Here is a 19231-nt window from a genome sequence, read left to right as displayed (position 1 = left end):
TAAAAAACTTAGAGGAAAGATAATATTATCTGACGCCAAACACCCACACTGTCAAATTCTTCATATCCACTTTTCATAGCCTAATATGAAAACGAGTGTATTTCAGTGCAACATCTCTGGTCATGATGCTGAACAAAAAGAACCAAAGCCTGAAAGATTTTTGACAAGTATGACTGTCAGTTTATATCATCACACAGGAAGTTGGGATGCACCTGTAAAAGGTTGTTGCAAAATTTGCTGTACAAACATTTGAGTGAACAGTTTTTACATACCTCAGAAACAAACACATCAATGCAAGTTACAAAAACATATGATTGTCCAGGCATTAAACCACTACAATCACCAAAGCAGTAGAAATAGTTTTTACATGATATAAATAACTAAAACCATAAGAAAAAATCAGATTAACCAAGCAAACTGTTTGTGTCAGAGCTTTTACAGTTGTTACAGAAGCCATACAGTTTTTATGTTTCATTTTTGACCTGCAGTCATAATCATTTCCGCTCTCTCACACACAAACACACACTCACACACTTACTCACTTTCCACACACTACTGTAGTTTTCTGGTTCTACAGTCAGTCCGGCATGTTGCAGATGCAGACCAGGAGATGGAGCCATAGAGTCAATCTGGACCCTGCACAAACTCACTGAAGCCCTATATACACAAGGAGGTCTCAAGTAACAACTTAAACACACACGGTTATAATCATAGTGTATTCAATGTATTAGTATAATGTCAAAAAAGTAGCTTGACCTTCTTCCTTCATCCTAAAAAAAACAAAATTAAGCATGATTTTTTAAGATTAAGCCTCTTTTAATTACATTGTCCAAACAGCACAGGATTAAAAGAATGTCAGGAATGCTTGCTCTCTGTATGTGCGAGCCTTACAACTGCTGTGATGTGGAATGTATCAATATTAGTCATACATGAGGTGTGTGATCATTTACTGTAGATGCATACATAGGTTTTATCAAACCAAATACAGTAAAAGCTGTGATGATGATGATGATGCTAAAAGTACCGTGTTTCCATCTTTTCTGTTCTCTACTTTTACTTGACTTATTGTCCAATCCATCATCTAATCATGCTGAATAAATACAAAGGCAAGAAGTACAGCGTACATGTTGAGGCACCCTGGGATTTCATATCGAATCATTTAGAAGAATCAGAGACTGGAAGGTGAGTTAATACCTGAGATAAAGCATAAAGGCTGAGGGTGTTGATCTTGAACAGGCTACCTTGTGATGTGACAGTGGTATGTTAAATACAACGCCAACATTTGTGCAATCTGAAGCCTTTGACAAGTACAAAATTAAGATGTCAATATCTACATTTTTGCCGGATTCGACCTGTTTCTGGCTCTTATTTTTGTGTGTGACTTCACTGTTGCCTGCACAGCTGGACATTATTGCAGTCTTTATAACCCTGTTTGGTCTTTTCTGGTAGAAATCATGGGTTATAAAGGTGACTGTAAAGTTGTAAAGGAGAAAGGACCAATGATTTGCACTCTGTAGAGTTAATATCTAATGTCAGGCTCGTAGTAAAACAGTAAAGTCACAATACTTCTGCTGTTGTGCAGGCTTTTGAGGGTCACAGTGGGTTGCTGATCTTGCAGCCATCTTGATCTACCACTACAGATTCACAGAAAGCAGCATGGGGAAAAAGCAGAAGCTATACAAAAGTGGGCCTTCTTTATGTAGATTACTTTCACAGTGAAACTCTAAAAGTGTTTTAAAAAAGTCCACACCATCCTCAGAACATGAGTCGGTGCAGAGTTGGAGTTAAGTCAGCCTTTTGTAGTTTTTCATGGAGGTCATCCTCACTATGAGTTAGAAATATCTGTGGATGAAAAGTTTCAGAGAGGACACCCTTAAATCCGACTCCAGTCTTTGTGTGTCACTAGAGAGCCACACACAGAGCTCTGATCTCAGATCTCTGCCTGGGAAATGAAGGTGCACTTCCTCGATGTGCGGGCAGAGAACATTTTGTAGGGTGGAGATGGCCTTTCTACTCTTCACATGAATGTTCAAAGAGTAGAGCAGGGTCCATCTCAGTCAGCTGCCAGTACGGTGGCTTTCCTTTAGTCCGTCTGATTGTCTACCTGCACTCATGCAAGCTCAGGTCTCGCCTCCATCTCTCCACGAGAGGCTGTGCGTGCTCGCGTGTACTCACTGGTCTGAGCTGCACCCTGGCAGCTATTGCCACGGCGCCACCTCCGTACCGCCAGGAAGGTATTTACCCCATACACACCTGTGACCAGGAAGCCAAAGATCTGTATGCAAGTGGAAAAAGGGAGCACAAAAACAATGTCTGAGCTGGAACAGGAAGAAGAGCAGAGCATGGACACAGTTGCTGATATGTGCATGTCTGTAAAATATAGTTGTTCTAGCCTTAATTACACAAATGTAGCTGCATAAGGAACAAATTAAATTCTGTATGAAGCAAAGTAATAAGGCTCAGTTAAATTATTGAAAAAGTGCACAGAAAAAACTCTCCTATTCTATTTCATCAGTATTTCTACAAAGGATCAGTCTTTCAATTTGTAAAGATGTCTGCTAGCTCTGAGTCTGCTCACCACTGCTGCAATTTCAGCTTCAGTGTTGTGGTTGATGCAGGAGAGCACCAGAGAAGACAAGAAGAAGAAGAAGGTGCTGGCAGCTGTGTTGACCAGGTCCTACAGGACGACAAAAAAGATACATCTTTTAATGGGCATTTTAACCTTTTTAGATAAAAAAAAAAAACAAAACAAAACAAAATTAAAAGAGACATAAAAGGTAGGAAGTCGAGAGTTTCCTCCAAAGGCCATTATTTACGAAACATTTTGATGTGGAAAAGTCTGTTTATTTACTCATTTGTCTAGATTAAAATACAACCCTAAAAGGATCTATCTGCAGCTATGGCTCTTTGGTGTTATCAATATGTCACGGTGCTTAGAAAGTCTTATGGTTAAATGACAAGGTATAACATTGTGAGGTTCACATATTCAGTTATAAAATGCACAAAATATATATTCTGCATAACAACTGAATTTTAAAAAGCTAAAAACAGCCAAAGGAACCATTTATTCTGTTGCAGAAATCTTGTAACTATGAAGCTTTTATGTTTGTAAATCTTGGAAGAGTTGATAATCTGATGGCTGTATCAAAGTAATTTTGTGTTTCATTAAAAACAAAATTCTGAGCATTAGAATGATGTTAGTTCTGCATCAGTGCTGGTAATAATTTTACACATAACTGATGAACCTCCATGACTGTCACATATATTTGACTCGCTGACGACAAAACGTAATCCTCTAAAAGTATTCACAAAACCAGACAGGAAGGACATCCTGGATGTAGTTGTACCATGTTAAACAAATAAAACTGTGCTCATTTACACAACCAGACTGGATCCTGGTGCTTCACTGAGAGTTTAAAAACCACAGGAGGGCAAAGAAGCCAACTCTACAGACTTAAGAGCACCTCATATTACACACAAACACACATAACTCAGTGCACCCCCTCCTTTTTCCACAGGCGGAGAAAGAGATACCTCCCTTTGATGTTTTACTCCCCTGTTTCAAACAGTTAGTGAAGGGTTAATAATGAAGGTCTCTGAGCCTGACTGGGTCCTCGTGATCAGATGCATGATTGTGAGCATGGCTGACATGGTCTCTCGCACACGATGCTCATACAATGGCTATCTCATAAGAGCTGAAACACATACACACACAAATGAGCACAACAGTGAGATCAGATGATTCAGTCTGAGCATAAATGCTGTGACTGTAGTCCACTGATCTGTGGTTCATGGGTTCAATCAGTAACACGCTGATACCAAACCATAACACCTTATGCTTACTCTGCCTGTTAAAGTACAACAGTGTTGGAACCCTTTAAACCAAACTGCCAACCTCCGTGAACACTTAGACACACTCAGACGGACCAACTGAAAACACTGCTCTCAATACACGCACACTCCCATCTATCTCACCCAACTGGTTCAACAGGAAATGCTGCAATTTCATGTTCCAGTGTCCTGTCCTCATATGCAGAAAAGCTTTTCTACCACCTTCAGAGCCCACATTCTCTCAACAGCCAACCAGTTCAGTCCCTGTGTTTCACTCTTTCCCACATTCCAGGCAGCCAGGCCAGCACTCTGTAAAACCTTAAATAACCAACTGCAGACTGGACCAAACCACTGGCTCTATTATTGGCCCCGATTTACAACCTCTGCTCTAGATGCTGAGACCCAGAGCAATGACCAAAATCCATGCATTAGTTGAGTTTAAATATTCAAGTAGTTCAATATACTGGTGCTTTTTCACATTTTGTGCATGAATCCGTGCTTCTCTTGTGCTGAACAGATAAAGAGTAGAAATACTCTTTGGACTGCAACTATGGAAACCTTGGAAAGATGAGGCAGAGCGCTAATTATAAAATCAATTCCCTTGACATGAGCAGTGAGTCACACGGGGCCAATAAAGCTTCATGCAAGAGTTTAACATCTCGTCAGTATTCACAGCCATGCATGTTTCTGCTTGGAAGAGAATAAAAGATACCAGGAAGCATTCAATGTCTTTTGTCTGCTTGGGTGGTAAACTTTAGCAGTCCAAATCTACAAAGCTTTTATTGGATTCCTCTCTCTGGTAAAGTAAATATAACAAGGGCAAAGTGGTTTCTGGTCTAAAGTGATGATGGATTAATGGTGAGGGAGCTAATAATAACCACAAAACAGAGCTGTGTGTATGGATACAGCATAGTGATGTAGAAAATTAGAGACAGAATAACATGGGGTCAAACTGGGGAAGCACAGGTGGCTCAACACACATGTGCAAAATTGGACCAAAAAGTTTTTTTTAAACCAATTGGAAATCTTAGTTCAGTGTTAGCTTTAGTTACACTAACCGCTACAACAATTTTTCAACCTTGAACAACTACAAATTTCTACATTCAGATTCAGACATTAGCAATGCGTGACTAGACTGCTGTGGAAGGATGCAACAGACCCGATCAGCACTGGTCTCTCCTCTCAAGGGCTGAGTGCATTCATGCATTAATGGGATGAGATGCTGTCTGTGCCCAGAACTGAAACAATCAGTGTATGTGGCACCCTGGCAGGGCACCCAAACTTTTTCCCTCTATTTAAGGGAGAGAAGCATAATTACAACACAAATATCTCCCCATCTTTCTCTCTGTCCTCAGGGTCACCCCATCCTTGTCCCCAAGCTCCCTCTCTGATTCTGCTGTGTGATTCAGGAAAACAATACCTCAGATGCTCAGCCTTTATCTCCATCCAACTGTGCATTACAAGCTCATTCATGCAGACTGAAACCTAAAGTTCAACTGGAAAGCTACAAGTCACAAAATGGGCTTCAGATAAGGCCCCAGGGTTGAATTTATTCCAGTCTTGAAGTGTAAGTGGGAGTCCGGGCCTGTGTTTCCCCCTCTCCACCGCCAAAGTCATCATGCAGGGTGAATTGGAGGAGATGGGATCATATAGCACATAATTGTATGATCAAAACTCTCCTTCTGAGACTCTAAACCACATTGTTAAACGGCTAGCTACACAGAGGGGGACTGGCTTTTACAGTTTTAGAGATTGGACACAAAGAAAGGTGTCAGAGAGGTGAACACTCCATTAGCACTTTAAAATGCTTACTCATGGTGAAACTCTCAGGGGCTCAATGAGACTGAGACTTTGAACCTGATAGACATGAACAGGCTGGGGTACAGTCTTAAACTGTTAGGAGGAACTGAGTATCATGGGACTTTTTAGAGAGTTTAAAGGCAGGGCAGAGAGACTGTGAAATCTGGAGAGCATCACCTACTTTAAATCTTTCATTGATACAGCTTACTCACCAAAAGTTAACAACAGAGGGTTTTTGGGGCATAAACATAGAATGCGATATCCTACAAAGAAATTTAAACAAAATATAAACCACTCAAAATCCTTGGCCCCAACACCGTGTTTCCAACAATACCAACAAGCCAAGCCTCAGCCCACCACGGTCTAAATACTTGAAGAAAAACCTCTGAGTCTAATGGCAACCCACAGTCAAACTCACTTCCACATGCCTGCTTATAAGAACACACAGACACAAGGAGAACATGCTAATGGAGGATTTATCTACAGTTTACCACCTATGTGGAAAAACAATCAGTCAGTCTGAGCTGACACAAGAGGGCCAGCAGGCCTCAGCAGAAAGGGATAGTATGTCTAGGAAAAGGATTGAACAGAGGGATTTTAGATCATAGAACTCTCTCCTTGCAGACTGGTAAAAGCTTTCATTTGGTCTCCAAAAGTAGAAGCCAAAGGCACACCCTCCCCTCATGTTTGGGGTGGAATATTGTACCAAGGATACCATAATGCAACCCGATAGCTTTGGTTGGATTTGGACATCTGGCTTAACATCTTCTGCTTTACTACAACATGTATGCTGTGTGGTCTCTGGAAATACAGTTGAAGACCATTTTTTTCCACTCCCCCCTCTGTAAATGATACTTTTCTGCAGCCTGGAACACCAGTGTATGTATGTGTAGGCAAATACTGAAAGGCAACCAGCATCTGCTGGAGAACACCCACCAGCTCATTTGCTTACAGCTGACAATGCACATCCTGGTGGTAGCAGTGAAACAGCATGATTTCCCAACCAGTCCCAGACTCAGCAGAGTTCAAGAGTTTCTCTGGTTTAAAGAGCTCATATCACGCTTTACTATAGTACATACTCCTAGGAGAACCTACATGTGTATATGTACACATGTAGGTGTGCAGAGAGAAACTGTCACAGGATAAACATTTGGTCTGACACACAATACTTGATTCAGGGTTTAATAACAACATTGATAAGAGAAATGTTCATGACTCATGAATCATGACTAAGGGATGGAAAATAAACAAATGTGATAAATATTTATGTAAAAACTAAACATTGTGATTTGTTAAGGTCAAAGGTCAACATTCCAGCAGCTAAGGGTTACTCTAAGCTAAATTCTAACCAACTCAAAATTTAGACAACAACCCAGTGCTCACAAGCTACTGATTGTGATGTTTACTAACAGTATTTAGCACTTTAGCATCCAAACTCTAAATTGGTTAGCTCCAAATATGGGTCACAAACTGTTGAGGCTAATAGAAAAATACTTTTTTAAATTGTGAGACAAGTGTTTTTAAAATCCCAGACCCCAGATGACCAGCTTGCCAATGAAAGGATAAGTATGATACATAAGATTAACATGGGCCAATGATAAATAAGAGTTGGTATCAAAGCATGCTTTGTTATAACATGTTAGATGCTTCTTTAAATGTGTAGTTTGCATTTCTGTTGGTGATATAGTATTTTTTATGACGTTTTCACCATGTTAATCGATTAAAGAATCAGTCCCATTTAGTTGTCAAATGTAACCACAAAAGCATTACATGAATAATATAATTCAACTTCCTATAAGTTATGTAGGTGTACTGTTGAAATAAGATATTTGTAATAAAATTCCATCTCAAAGTATAGTCAAAATACATTTAATTTCTATAGTTGATAAAATGTTTTTTTGTACATAGCAATTCAGTATGACATAGACATCAGTGTTTCCTCTCTATTTTTGTATCAGTTGGTTTAAAACCATTTCAAATTTCATTTCTATAGAGTAGTAGACTGTTAAAATCATACTCATAGTAACTATTTTACGCAGCATCTGATTTTTTTTTTTTTATGAGAAGCCTCAGTTAATGCCAATTGACATTTATTAGTTTCAACAACTGACCACATCTTTCACCCGCATACAAAGTTAACAATGTTTCAGCCAAGTTCCTTGACAAAATAAGAAAAATACCACAGAGTCACCTTGTAGTTTTCCATGAAATTAAGTCACATCCACACTGCAGAGGTAAAAGTCAAAACCAGTTTCATCATATAGCTAATGGTCTTGGTCTGTCTTTCTACATACACATTTGGTCCAGTGGTCCAAACTTCACTCCCTAGTCTTTGTTCTGTTTATAAAATGGACAGGGACAGGCAATGATATCTTTCACTGATGACATCATCCCAAACCAGAGTTATTAGTAATCAGCTGGTGGAGCCACAGTACTTATGTCCCACCCCTTCCACTCTCTTTACAGATGTCTAGATCGGATCAAAGGATCAAAGGATTGAAGGAATAAAAGAACAAAATTTATTTGAAAAAAAAAAAAGTTTTCTGAAAATCAGTGACTGATTTTACAGTTTGACACGTCCAATATGTTAACATGGGGATGGGCTGAGCCTACAACCAGGGGAAGCTCCAAGTATTTAGGCTTTAGTTTTAGGGAGCTGTTATGTTAACATCTTTTAATATGGTTGGCATGTAACATGTTGTTTTAATTTTATTATTTAACCCATTAAAGAGTGTAAAACATATCTGGTCCTATCATACAATGTGTCGCTTTACCCACCGTGAGGTTCCAGTTTATCTGGGGCACCTTGGTGTGCAGGTTAAGACTGAAGATGAGGAGAAGAACTCCAGTCACCACAAAGGCACTGCAGCTGACAAACTCAAAAAAGTAGACCCCTCCACAGGGAGAACACATCATTATAGTCTCTATGCAGATGAATCCAATGAATGATAGAACCTAAAAGAGAGAAAGGAGAAAAAGAAAGGGAAGATGTATGTTTAGTTCGGTGTGCAACATGTGATATAGTTTTCTCTAAAATACTTTAAAACAGTTCAGTACATTTTACATGAATGATTAGAATTTGGACATGTCTCAAAGCTTCACTACATTTTCAGCAAAAATATGTCAAAATAAATAGTTACACCATCTTGGGAAATCAGGGATTTTGAGGTTTAGGCATTTCTTTAACTGTGCGTGAGAGTTTGTTAATGGTGAAATTCCAGTCCCTACAGATAATGAAGTGATCGTCCTATGAATAGACCCGGGGCCATGCACCCCTCGACAGTCTCACTCCTGGCAGCCTGTAAAGATGCCTCACTCCAGCCAGCGTCCATCAACAAACCACAGTATGGGAAGAATCCTGCTATTTAGGTGTTCGCCTGCCATGCAGACCCGGACAAAACCACAAGCAGATTACCAATTGCTTCGCAGTGGTCCAAGTCTCAGAGACATAACAAACCAAGAGAATGCTACTGTGACACATTCAGACCTGATTCAGCCAAATACAGACTGGATTAGACCAGATCTGCTTGGTCGTCATGGTTGGACAGTTTACATTAGGTGTTGATATACAAATTTGTTTAATGATGGGTCTGAGTTGAGAGATGATTGGATCCTACACTGTAAGAAAAACAGACATTCCATAAGCATTTGCAGTGTTTTGTCTTTATCTTTGTACTATGCTTTGACTCATGGACCAGTGATCTGAGTCTTTTCTATACTTTAGTAAACGTAGGGCTCTAAAATGGCACAAGACCCTTCATGGTAACACTATTTTTAAATGTTCATGCTAACAACTTTTTTTTTTGGCATCAGCAGATCAAAGTTTACCCAAGTGTTAAGGATGAGGAGTTAAGATAGGGTACCTTAAATTTCTGTGTCATTTTGCAGTTGTTTCTCCAAGAGATGTCTGCTCATGATTGCAGGCGTTGTAGTTTCTATTTATGTTTCAAATAGTTAAAGGCAGGAAAAACAGTCTGGGCAGGGAGCAGAAAATACTGCTAACGTCTGTAGACAATTCATCCATTTGTCTGACTAATGTTCTAATTAGTTTAGTTAAGCTAAAGCTAAAAATCATCTGTAAAAGCAGTCTCTTCTTTCACACACAAGGCTTGAATCTCAAGATGAAGGACTCTAAACAGTGACTAACTCACAACTCTCTGTATTGTCTGTCCCTGACAGAGGCTATATTGTCATCAGATTGCAACTGATGGACTCTAAGATGTGACGCAGTATGAATCCCAAATGTCAATGGCGGAGTTAGAAACTACAACAAACTGACCTCCGAACAAGAAAAGGTGTTTGATAACAGCCTGAGCAGGAAGACTGAGCAAAATGTCTGATTGACACACACGCATGACGATACAAAACAAATACATGTGACACTTTCTGTCGGGCTGGATAACTCAGTGCAAACATTAAACATTCAAAACCTTTTAAAGACAGTAAAAAGTAATGTTTATTCTCTCTTAAGATTTATGGTCTAGTCATGTTTTCCAAAGACTAAAGAGCTGCTACAGCTACATGCATTTTTAAGTAATGATCTCTTCTCTAGTTTTGTTGTTTCAATGGTATTTTATTTTGAGATGTTTATTTTTACATTTTACTCTGAAAAATAGGGGCCCGCAGCTTGAGAAATGGTATTTTCATTTAATTAACAGCCATCATTCCAGGCAAGAGTGCAGCCATGCATTTGGATAAGCACCATTTACAATGAAGCCCACAAAAAGTCTGCCTTTACACTGAAAATTCATTGTTGAACCACATTCTTTAGAATCCCTCTCCTCTGTGACATCAGAGACTACAACCCTAAAGCAATTAGCAGGAAAAAGTTTAGAGATGTCATCCGATTATTGGAAGGATTTTGCTTTGGAGAGAAAATGGAAGGAATTTAGAGAGATGGCCATATGACTACTTTATGGGGGTAGCTGACACAAGGACAGGGCAGAGTGCATGATACAATAAACAAAGGAGGGGAAACTTGTGACTGAGAAGCCCAAAAACTTTTGGTTGACATATTTGGAGTATTTTGGTATTTGTTTTTCTGAAGAATAATCATTTGTTGTTTTTCTTTTACTATAAAATCTCAAATTAATTTGGATATTTTAAGATTTTGAGACTTGCTAATGAAGACACCAGCCTGACCCTGGATTTGAACTGTGCATGTAGATGTTCTGTGAAATCTGGAGCATGAGAGAATGAACACAGTCTCATTATCTACAGACCCCTCCTCCTCTTCCTCTGTTCTTATCAGCTCAAAATCTGACCCTGTTTATCCAGTTTACAGATAAGGAAGTACTTTGCTAACTATTGTTGTTCTGTGATGACCACAAGTGAACTGCTGTACAGGCATAGAGCGCACCAACAGTGGCACTCCATTTCACAAATATACTCTGGTGTTGTTTACAATGTCACTACTTTAAAATATTTATAATAATATGATAAAAATTATATATTTTACTTGGAGGCGCCTTTCATGACACCCAAGGTCACCTTACAAAAAAAATAAAAGCATTGTAAAACATAATCTAAACAAAACATCAGCATAAAAACAAGTGAAGTGCACAGTGTTCAGTTAAAGGGAGTAAGCCAGTTTGAATAGATGAGTTTTGAGTTGGCATTTGAATGATTTGATAGAGTCAGACTGTCTTATGTGTGGGGGTAGGCAGTTCAAGAGTCAGGGTGCTGAGCAGCTGAAAGTTTGGGCACCCATGGAGCAGTGTGTGGTCCAGTGGAGGTTGAGTGGAGGGTGCAGAAGGGGGTGTATTCATGAAGAAGGTCACAGAGGTCAGTGGGAGCTAGGTTATGGAGAGCCTTATAGATGAGGAGAAGGTTTTCGTATGCGATACAGTATTGAACAGGGAGCAAGTGAAGTTGGATGGAAGCAGAAGTGATGTGGTCTGATGATTTAGTGAGGGTGATAATCTGGGGAGCTAAGTCCTGAATTATTTGTAGTCTGTTGATGAGTTTGGTGGACAGACCGGTGAGGAGGGCGTTGCAGTAATCAATGTGGGATGTGACAAATGAGTACACCAGAATTTCAATGCTGGATTGGGCCAGTTTTGGGTGGAGTCTGGAGATATTGCAGAGGTGGAAGAATACAGTCTGGGCGATATTTTGAATGTGAGGTGCAAATGAGAGGGTGCTGTCCAGAATGACGCAAAGGCGCTTGACCCTGCGGGTGATGGGTATAGGGAAACCGTTGATGATAGGTGGAGCAGGGGTGCACTGTGATTTGATGAGGGGGGATTAGGGAACCGATTAGCAGGGCCTCTGTTTTACTGTCGTTGAACTTCAGGAAGTTCCTGCATATCCAGCCCCGAATGGTTTCTAGGCAGAGGAATAGGGAGGTGTGAAGGATGGCAGCGTTGGATTTGGATAAGATGTAGACCTGAGTGTCATTGGCGTAGCAGTGAAAGGGGACCCCATGGTGACAGAAGATTGTGCCCAGGGGTAGGAGATAAATAATAAAGAAAAGTGGACCCAAGACTGACTCCTGGGGGACACCCAGTGCAACACCCAAACACCCTGACTTATGGTTCCTTAATTGTACAAATTGTTGGCAGTCGGTGAGGTAAGATGTGAACCAGGAAAGTGCAGCATCAGTGATCCCAATGCTAGCCAGGTGGTCCAAGAGCAGTGGGTGGGAGATGGTGTCAAATGTTGCACTAAGATCGAGGAGAATGAGAATGGTGAGTAGTTCAGAGTCAGCTGCATGGAGGATGTTGTTGGTGATTTTGTCCAAGGCTGTTTCAGTGCTGTGTTTTGAACAGAAAAGGAAGGATTCACGAGGGGTGTTTGTGTTAAGGTGAGACTGTAGCTGTGTGGCAAGCACCCTATAAAGCATATCGGCAATGAAGGGGAGGTTTGAGATGGGCCATTAACAATGAAGGTCAGCTGGATCAGCACTGTTTTTTTAAAAAAAAATTAGTGTGATAGCTGCCAGTTTGAGAGCGGGTGTTTCAGTACCAGTGGTGAGGGAGGAGTTAATTATACTGGTGATCATGGGAGTAATGGACAGGCTTTGACAGGAGAGGTGGGAAGAGGTTTAAGCTGACAGGTTGTGGTTTTGGCTTTATGGATGAGTTCAGAGATCGTATGATCTGAAACCAGGGTGAAGTCAGAGCTGATGAGATGCTGGGCAGTGATGAGCATCGAGGATGGATCATTTGAGAAGGTGCAGCATGGGGCCGGTTGTTGGGGAATGGTGTTTATTTTAGAGCTGAAGACGTCCAGGAGGGCAGTGCACTGATCGGTGGAAATGTCTGGAGGGGGGTTTTTAGGAGGCTGAAGTAGGTGACTGACTGTTAAAAGGGGACTCTGTTGTTACCTCAACCAGTGCTGATGAGGTTGGAGTAGTATGAAGATTTGGTAGTTATGAGGGAGTTCTTGTTGTGTTGAAGATGATCCATGTACAATTGGCTGTGTACAGTGAGTCCAGTCTTTCCGTACAGTCGCTCCAGTTGACGGCCAGTGGCTTTGAGCTGGCGGGGGTCAGAAACAGGGAGCAGTGAGAGTAAATGAGACTGAACGGGTTTTCAGTGGAGCCAGGGTGGTAAGGGAAGAGGAGAGACAGTTGTTATAATGAGTCACCAGGTCAGCAGAGGAGGATGCTGGGGTAGGAGCCGATTAGGGCTGGAGAGATCTGTGGTGTTGATATGTTTGATGTTTCTAAAGAAGATGGTCCGTTGTTCTTTGGCTTTGTGTAATTGGGTGTGAATGTCAAAAAGTAAAGCTTTGTGATCAGAAATGGGGAAATCAGTGACAAGATTTGTGGGGATGATGTCAGTGCAGCAGATTCAGTCCAATATGTGACCTTTGTTATGGGTTGGGAGTTGACATGTTGTGTGATATGGAGATAGAAGGGGTTAAGTGGAGTCGGTAGCAAAGATACAGGATGGGTTGTCATTATGAATGATGAAGTCAACAATGAGGGTAACGATGGGGGACATTGCACATACAGACGTTAGCAGTGATGAGAATTCATTGAGGAAAACAGTGGGGGGGCAAAGCTACACAAGAAGTGTATGCATGAACTCAAGAAGTCCACCGTTGTCAAAATAAAACAAAGACAGCCGAAAGCAACCTATCAAACTATCTTTCAGACCGCCTTTTTTATTTTGTGCAGCTGCTGGAGCCTCATTAGTTGGATAGCAGTCCATCTGTGGCTGTAACACAATGAAAAAGGTTACACCCAAACATGAGTGGAGGGCTGCCTGGGTTGAGGGATGAGGTCATGTCTCTTGAAGAAAGCATATTGCTTTACCAAGGTCCCTGTGCAGCAGGTGTCAGCAGGCAGCCACAGGGGAGGAGGCAGGCAGAGGGATCACAAAGCATCATGCTGGATAATCATGTAAGTAATGATTTTACGTCAACCTTCACCCCTCTGCAGCCTGTTCATGGTGCTTGTGAAAGCTCACTACCATGCACATTGACTCCTATTCTCCTCTCCATCTGTATGCATGCACGCATATCCTTATCTTTGGGATTATGCACTTTATTAGGCCCCTTTTAAGACCCCTTGGACTTGGATCCCCTTCTTATACACCATCTGTTGTGTGGAGAAAATTAATGGAGGAGAACAGAGGCCTCTCTGCTGCAAGACTATGCAACATAATATGTGCTGCACTTATAGAGCAATGGAACCTTGTGCACAAAAAATGGCCTAAAAGTTGATGGAAAATCCAGCCTGGCATGTGTAATACTTCACCCAAGAGGCAAAGGTAAGTGTACGTAGGCAAAGACCTGCATGTCTCCTCGTCCCAAAGTACATACACGTATTCCTTGTTGTCTTACGCTTTTATACAAGCTCAGAATAGATAATGTTTTAACCAGAGAAGAAGGCTTACAGCAGGAAATGCTCTCTGACATTTTGTTGTATCTGGGAACCTCATTACACATCGCCCTCAAACTCAAATGTACAACTGACAATAATATTTGGTTTCCAGTAGACAGAATAGTCGTTCAACAAACATAATCACGAGGTTTGCTGGGAAACAAAAAGAGCTTGATTGATATACTGTTGAGCCCCAAAAGGTGTCAAATTTCCATCATTTTAGCAGGTCACATGTTGAACATAAGCTGGGCTTTGTTGACCTGTCGCAGCAGAGAGACAAAGACAAACCTGCTGTCAGGTTGGACACACCTGGATCAGGTTACACCCTGACTGGGGGGTTGTTTCTGATCAATACAGGGTCAGGAGGAGCCTGTGTGTCCATTCGTGTAAGGATTATCAAGTTAGCTATCTCACCTAGAGCCTGTAAAATGCAATTTAATGCTTGAGCGTGACACCACAGTCACAATTTATCAGCACTTAGCTACCTGGCTTTTAAATAAACAAAGGCAGTGCAAACGACCGCGTGGTGGTTGGCAACCACTACATTAGAGCAAACAAGGACTGGGTGTGGAAGTGATACAATAAACATTTCCTTGGCAAAGTCATAAGGAAGTAAGACATTTCCAGGGGAGGAGTCAGGCAACAGGGACGCTACTTCTAAATGAAAGAAGAATAACGGACGTTGTGGCAAGCACATATTCATTACCCACTTATTTGACACATTAGAGTGTCTTATTCCTCTAGGGACAAAAATTGCTCAGTACAATCCAACATGCTCTGTACTGTAGTCTGCTGATGTGCAGTGATGCCAATCATCACTCTGTATGACTGATTTTTGCACAAAGATGATGATTAACAACACATGATTACTGCCCTGTCAGCCACAGAAAAACTTTTTGTTTACACAGTAAAGAAATAACAGACACAGCACCATCTCTATGTGACAGGAGTGGTTATAGATTAAGCAGAAACTGTGACACATTAGGTGCTTGTGCAGTCAGCTTTGCATTGCCATCGGTCATTTATAAAAGATCATCCCACAGCCTCCACTGGCACTGAGTTTAACGATTAGAACGCAGAGCAGTAAAAGTATGAGCCAGTGGAGCCATTAATGTTTGGCTGTATGCCTGTTCAGCCTCTTTTGAGACACTGAATGTAAACTTTGATGATGATCAATGATTGTGTCCTTGTCCTTGAAGAGCTAAGATTAGCTCAGACTGGGTATTACAACAGCATCACAGCTGAACAAGCTAACCAACAAGAGATATGGATGATAAGTTTGCACTCACACTCAAATTTGTGCAAAAAGAAACTTGCAGTTTTGAAAGGAAATGTTTTGTGCATGCTTTTTAACACATGGAAATTTAAGTTACAAGTTACTTGCCAGACTGGTTATTAAACACATTTGTTGACTGGGGATGATTTCCAAATGCTGGCATCAAATGTCTCAGGAGCCTGTGGTAATTTTGCATTCTAGTAAAAAGAAAAATATCTTTGAAAAATAAGCCCTCAACTTTTTTTCCTTTCTTTTTTTGGACATTTAAAGACATTTTACTGTATAAAAATTGCAAGCTATCAAAAAGTAGTCCATCAGTACCTAAATACAGGTACTGCATCACAAACTGTTAAAAATGTTAATGCCCTAGCTCTATCATTATGGTGCAACTGGAAAGGAATTCCTACAGCTCAGGTATGTTGTCATGTCAAAGTACTGAGCCTTGAAGCTCTCCATCTTTTCACAGAAAAAAAATGAAAAATTAGAACATGTCTTACATTGTTTTTCGTTTATTTGTCTGGTTTGGGCCTCTGTTGCTGATATATTCTAAAAAGATCAGAAATAAGAAATAAGACTGTTTTGGAGCTGCTGAGTCAAAGGAATATTCTCTCACATGTGGGTTTCTTCTTGGGTGCTGCCTGATCCAAACCTTTCCCACACTAATGACAGATGGAGTCTTATCCTGACTTCCCACGTTCACAGAGGTAAACATCACAGGTGTGTGCAACAGCACAGGCTGACGGTGCTCCTCTTTGAGACCTTTAAATATGTCTTAAACACATCTTTTTCAACTGCTCAAGTTAAGTTTTAACAACAGCCAGAACTATGCAGTATTACCTAACACAATCTGGACATTTAAGTTGCTTCTGCTGTTCACAAACATTGTTTGAGGTAATTGCTACGTTCCTGAACTCACTGGTTTGTCCTGGACTTCATTTATGTGTGAGTGTTCAGGCCTGTGTCTGCATTTTTTGGCACTAGAAGAAGAGAAATGGCTCAGGCTCGATAGATATTTCCTCCTCTGGTGGATTGTCAGTGCTTTGGGAGCCCCCATTTCACTTTGTTGATGCCTGTGTCTCAGCTCAGACATCCTGTTTAAATGCATGCTTTTGGAGAAAATGAGTTTTTTCTCTGGTAGCTACTACACCCTGGCAAAGAAATATTATCTCCGACTTGTTTTCTCGGGGAGCAATAGGTGCTTATTAAATACACAGATATAACAAGATGGTATAAGATAGTCTTAAACATTTCTGGATAAAAAGGTGTAAAAATGGGGAAAAAACATGGGCACTGGATCATCAGTATTGGTTAATGTTGTATTAGCCACTTTATCGTTCCAAATTAGTGCCTCCTGAAAATAGTGAGGCAGAGAAACTTCACTCTTGTAATTTCACATGTGGAGACATCCTAATTGAAACCTGACTGACCACTATTAGGGGAGTAGGGGAGTAGGGGAGTAGGGCAGGGTAGACCAGGACATGCACAGTCACGTCTGTTTGTATTGTTCTCATTTAACAACCCCAGGGATCGAAGTAGCCTGACAGTTGGGGGATTAATGATTTGAACAGACCTACATTACTGTAATTCACAGGGTTCAGTTGGTGCCGGTGCCACTTGGTCCCTCAAGCTTAGAGGCTGGTCAGTAAATGGTGCGTCACACTAAGTTTTACGCACTTTACGAGTCTCCATATCTCTACACAATGCATAACACGAGTGCTCGTGCTCATACTTACCACTTCAACCACTTTCAATATCCCGAAGTAGGACTTGAGGTACTCCATATCGCACCGTATCCCCCCTAGAACGTTTCTCGCGTGGACGGGCTCTGTAGTGGGCTGGTAGGGACTGCTGACTCCGGAGATCATGGAAGTGTTGGAGGCCTCGCCGTCAAAGCCCTCCGGCTCCTCGGTGGTCCTCATGGTGATGATTTACGCTGCCGGACTCTTGGAATAGAACTGTTACCACATGCAGACCAACGCTGACAAACCGCCTGGATCCAGGTTATGTTTCATAAAGCACACTTTGTTCCACGCAGGCTTTAAGTGGATGGAGAGAAACAACGCGACGGTCCACTTTCTAGAGCCACCCCACGGGGAAACAGCCGCGGAGGGAGCTCTTTAACATTACGCACAGGAAAAACGGGCTGTTATCCGTTTCAAACAGCCGTATAGTGCTTCCTCTGGGTTCAAACGCTGCGTCCCTCTCCAAAAAGCCACATTTCTAACTATTAGGCGGGTCACTTGTTCGATTCCCTGTGTCACTTCACCATGGGCGATTCTGGTTAGTTCAGCAGCAGCGACAGAAAATGCCTACCGGGCTGTGTGATCTGCCTCCGAAAAATGTCCACCCATTATGGCCCAGAGGTACCGAGAGAAAACCTTTTGTTTCCTATTGTAAACTTGTGCTATTCTCCACAACAGCAGCCTACAGTGAGGCTGCAGCTTAACTCGCTGTGGATGCAAAGAGAGCTTGTCTCCGCCCCTCTGAAAACTGCACATTCTTGCGCAGGATCTGCGCCCGTTTTATTCCCAAACAGCCTGCAAAACGAATCCAGCCGGAACCACGCCGACAGGAGCGAGCACTTTTTCTGCCTCCTCTTTCTCTTGGCCTTGTCCTATTTCTTTGCCGAAATGCCTCAACAGAGATCGTAGTTATCTTCAGTCAGTCAGCCAGCTGATATGTTTTTTCTTAATTCTGCATCAATGTATCTGTTGTTCTGTCTTGAAAGTTTTCACTTTGAAATGGCAGCATATGAATTAAAGATTCAATCATTTTAGTCGGGGGGGGGGGGGGGGGGGGGGGCACTAAAAACAGCTGTTAAATGACCACTCACTTATCAAAGACTCAGGGTTAGATGGGAAAAAATGGCATAATAAGGGTCTTAATGGAGAACCTTTAGTTTTTTGAGTGACATTTCTCAGTTGGACTATAGAGGAACATTTGAAAGTCCCATTCTGATAACATGTCATGTGAAGTTTTAGACCTCATGGATAGGCCCGAGAGAAACGAACTGCCTCTACAACTTCTACCTCACTGCCCTCTTGTGGTATATGGTATCAATGGTTTCCTAGGTGATAGGGTGGAGATGCTAGGGAGGTCTGTCATAGTCCTACATGCAGTCTCAATATGGCTTAGTTTATACAACATGTGAGCTTAAATGGAATGAAAGGATTGACTTAAGGAAAATCAAAGGATCTCAGTGTATATAGGGTATATTTCCAAATTTTTAGTTTTTATTTTGTTGCTGCTGCTGTAACAGCAGAATGTCTCTTATAGGGATCAATATAAAACATTCTATCCTAAGACTTCACCAGCTTGGTACCATTTTTACATTGGTCATTTAAGTTGACTTATGCCAGGAAAAAGAAAATAAATAGTGTAACTCAAACTTAAAATGAAAATTGAATTGGAAGACTGAAAACTTTTGTTTTCTTTTGCAAAGTTATGATTCAACAAACCTTGTACAAAAAACACATCGAAAATAAGTGAAG

At 41.2% G+C, this 19231-nt stretch overlaps 1 protein-coding gene across 1 annotated transcript; it reads right to left on the bottom strand.

The window, feature by feature from the left end:
• Nucleotides 1-43: 43 nt before the first annotated feature.
• cmtm4 (CKLF-like MARVEL transmembrane domain containing 4) lies at nt 44-18383 on the bottom strand. The gene is made up of 4 exons (XM_074666209.1): nt 17474-18383; nt 8410-8586; nt 2579-2677; nt 44-2275 (listed from the first exon to the last, which is right to left on the bottom strand). The coding sequence occupies exons 1-4, from the start codon at nt 17657-17659 to the stop codon at nt 2111-2113; spliced, it is 627 nt and encodes a 208-aa protein (XP_074522310.1). The 5' UTR covers nt 17660-18383; the 3' UTR covers nt 44-2110.
• Between the last annotated feature and the right edge of the window lie 848 nt (nt 18384-19231).

This window comes from Halichoeres trimaculatus, unplaced genomic scaffold (assembly GCF_033239565.1).
Source record: "Halichoeres trimaculatus isolate MK-OKI-2021-1 unplaced genomic scaffold, fHalTri1.1 fHalTri1_scaffold_3, whole genome shotgun sequence".
Classification (NCBI taxonomy): domain Eukaryota; kingdom Metazoa; phylum Chordata; class Actinopteri; order Labriformes; family Labridae; genus Halichoeres; species Halichoeres trimaculatus.
Note: the sequence above shows the minus strand (reverse complement) of the source record. Positions and strands in the feature narration are given on the sequence as shown.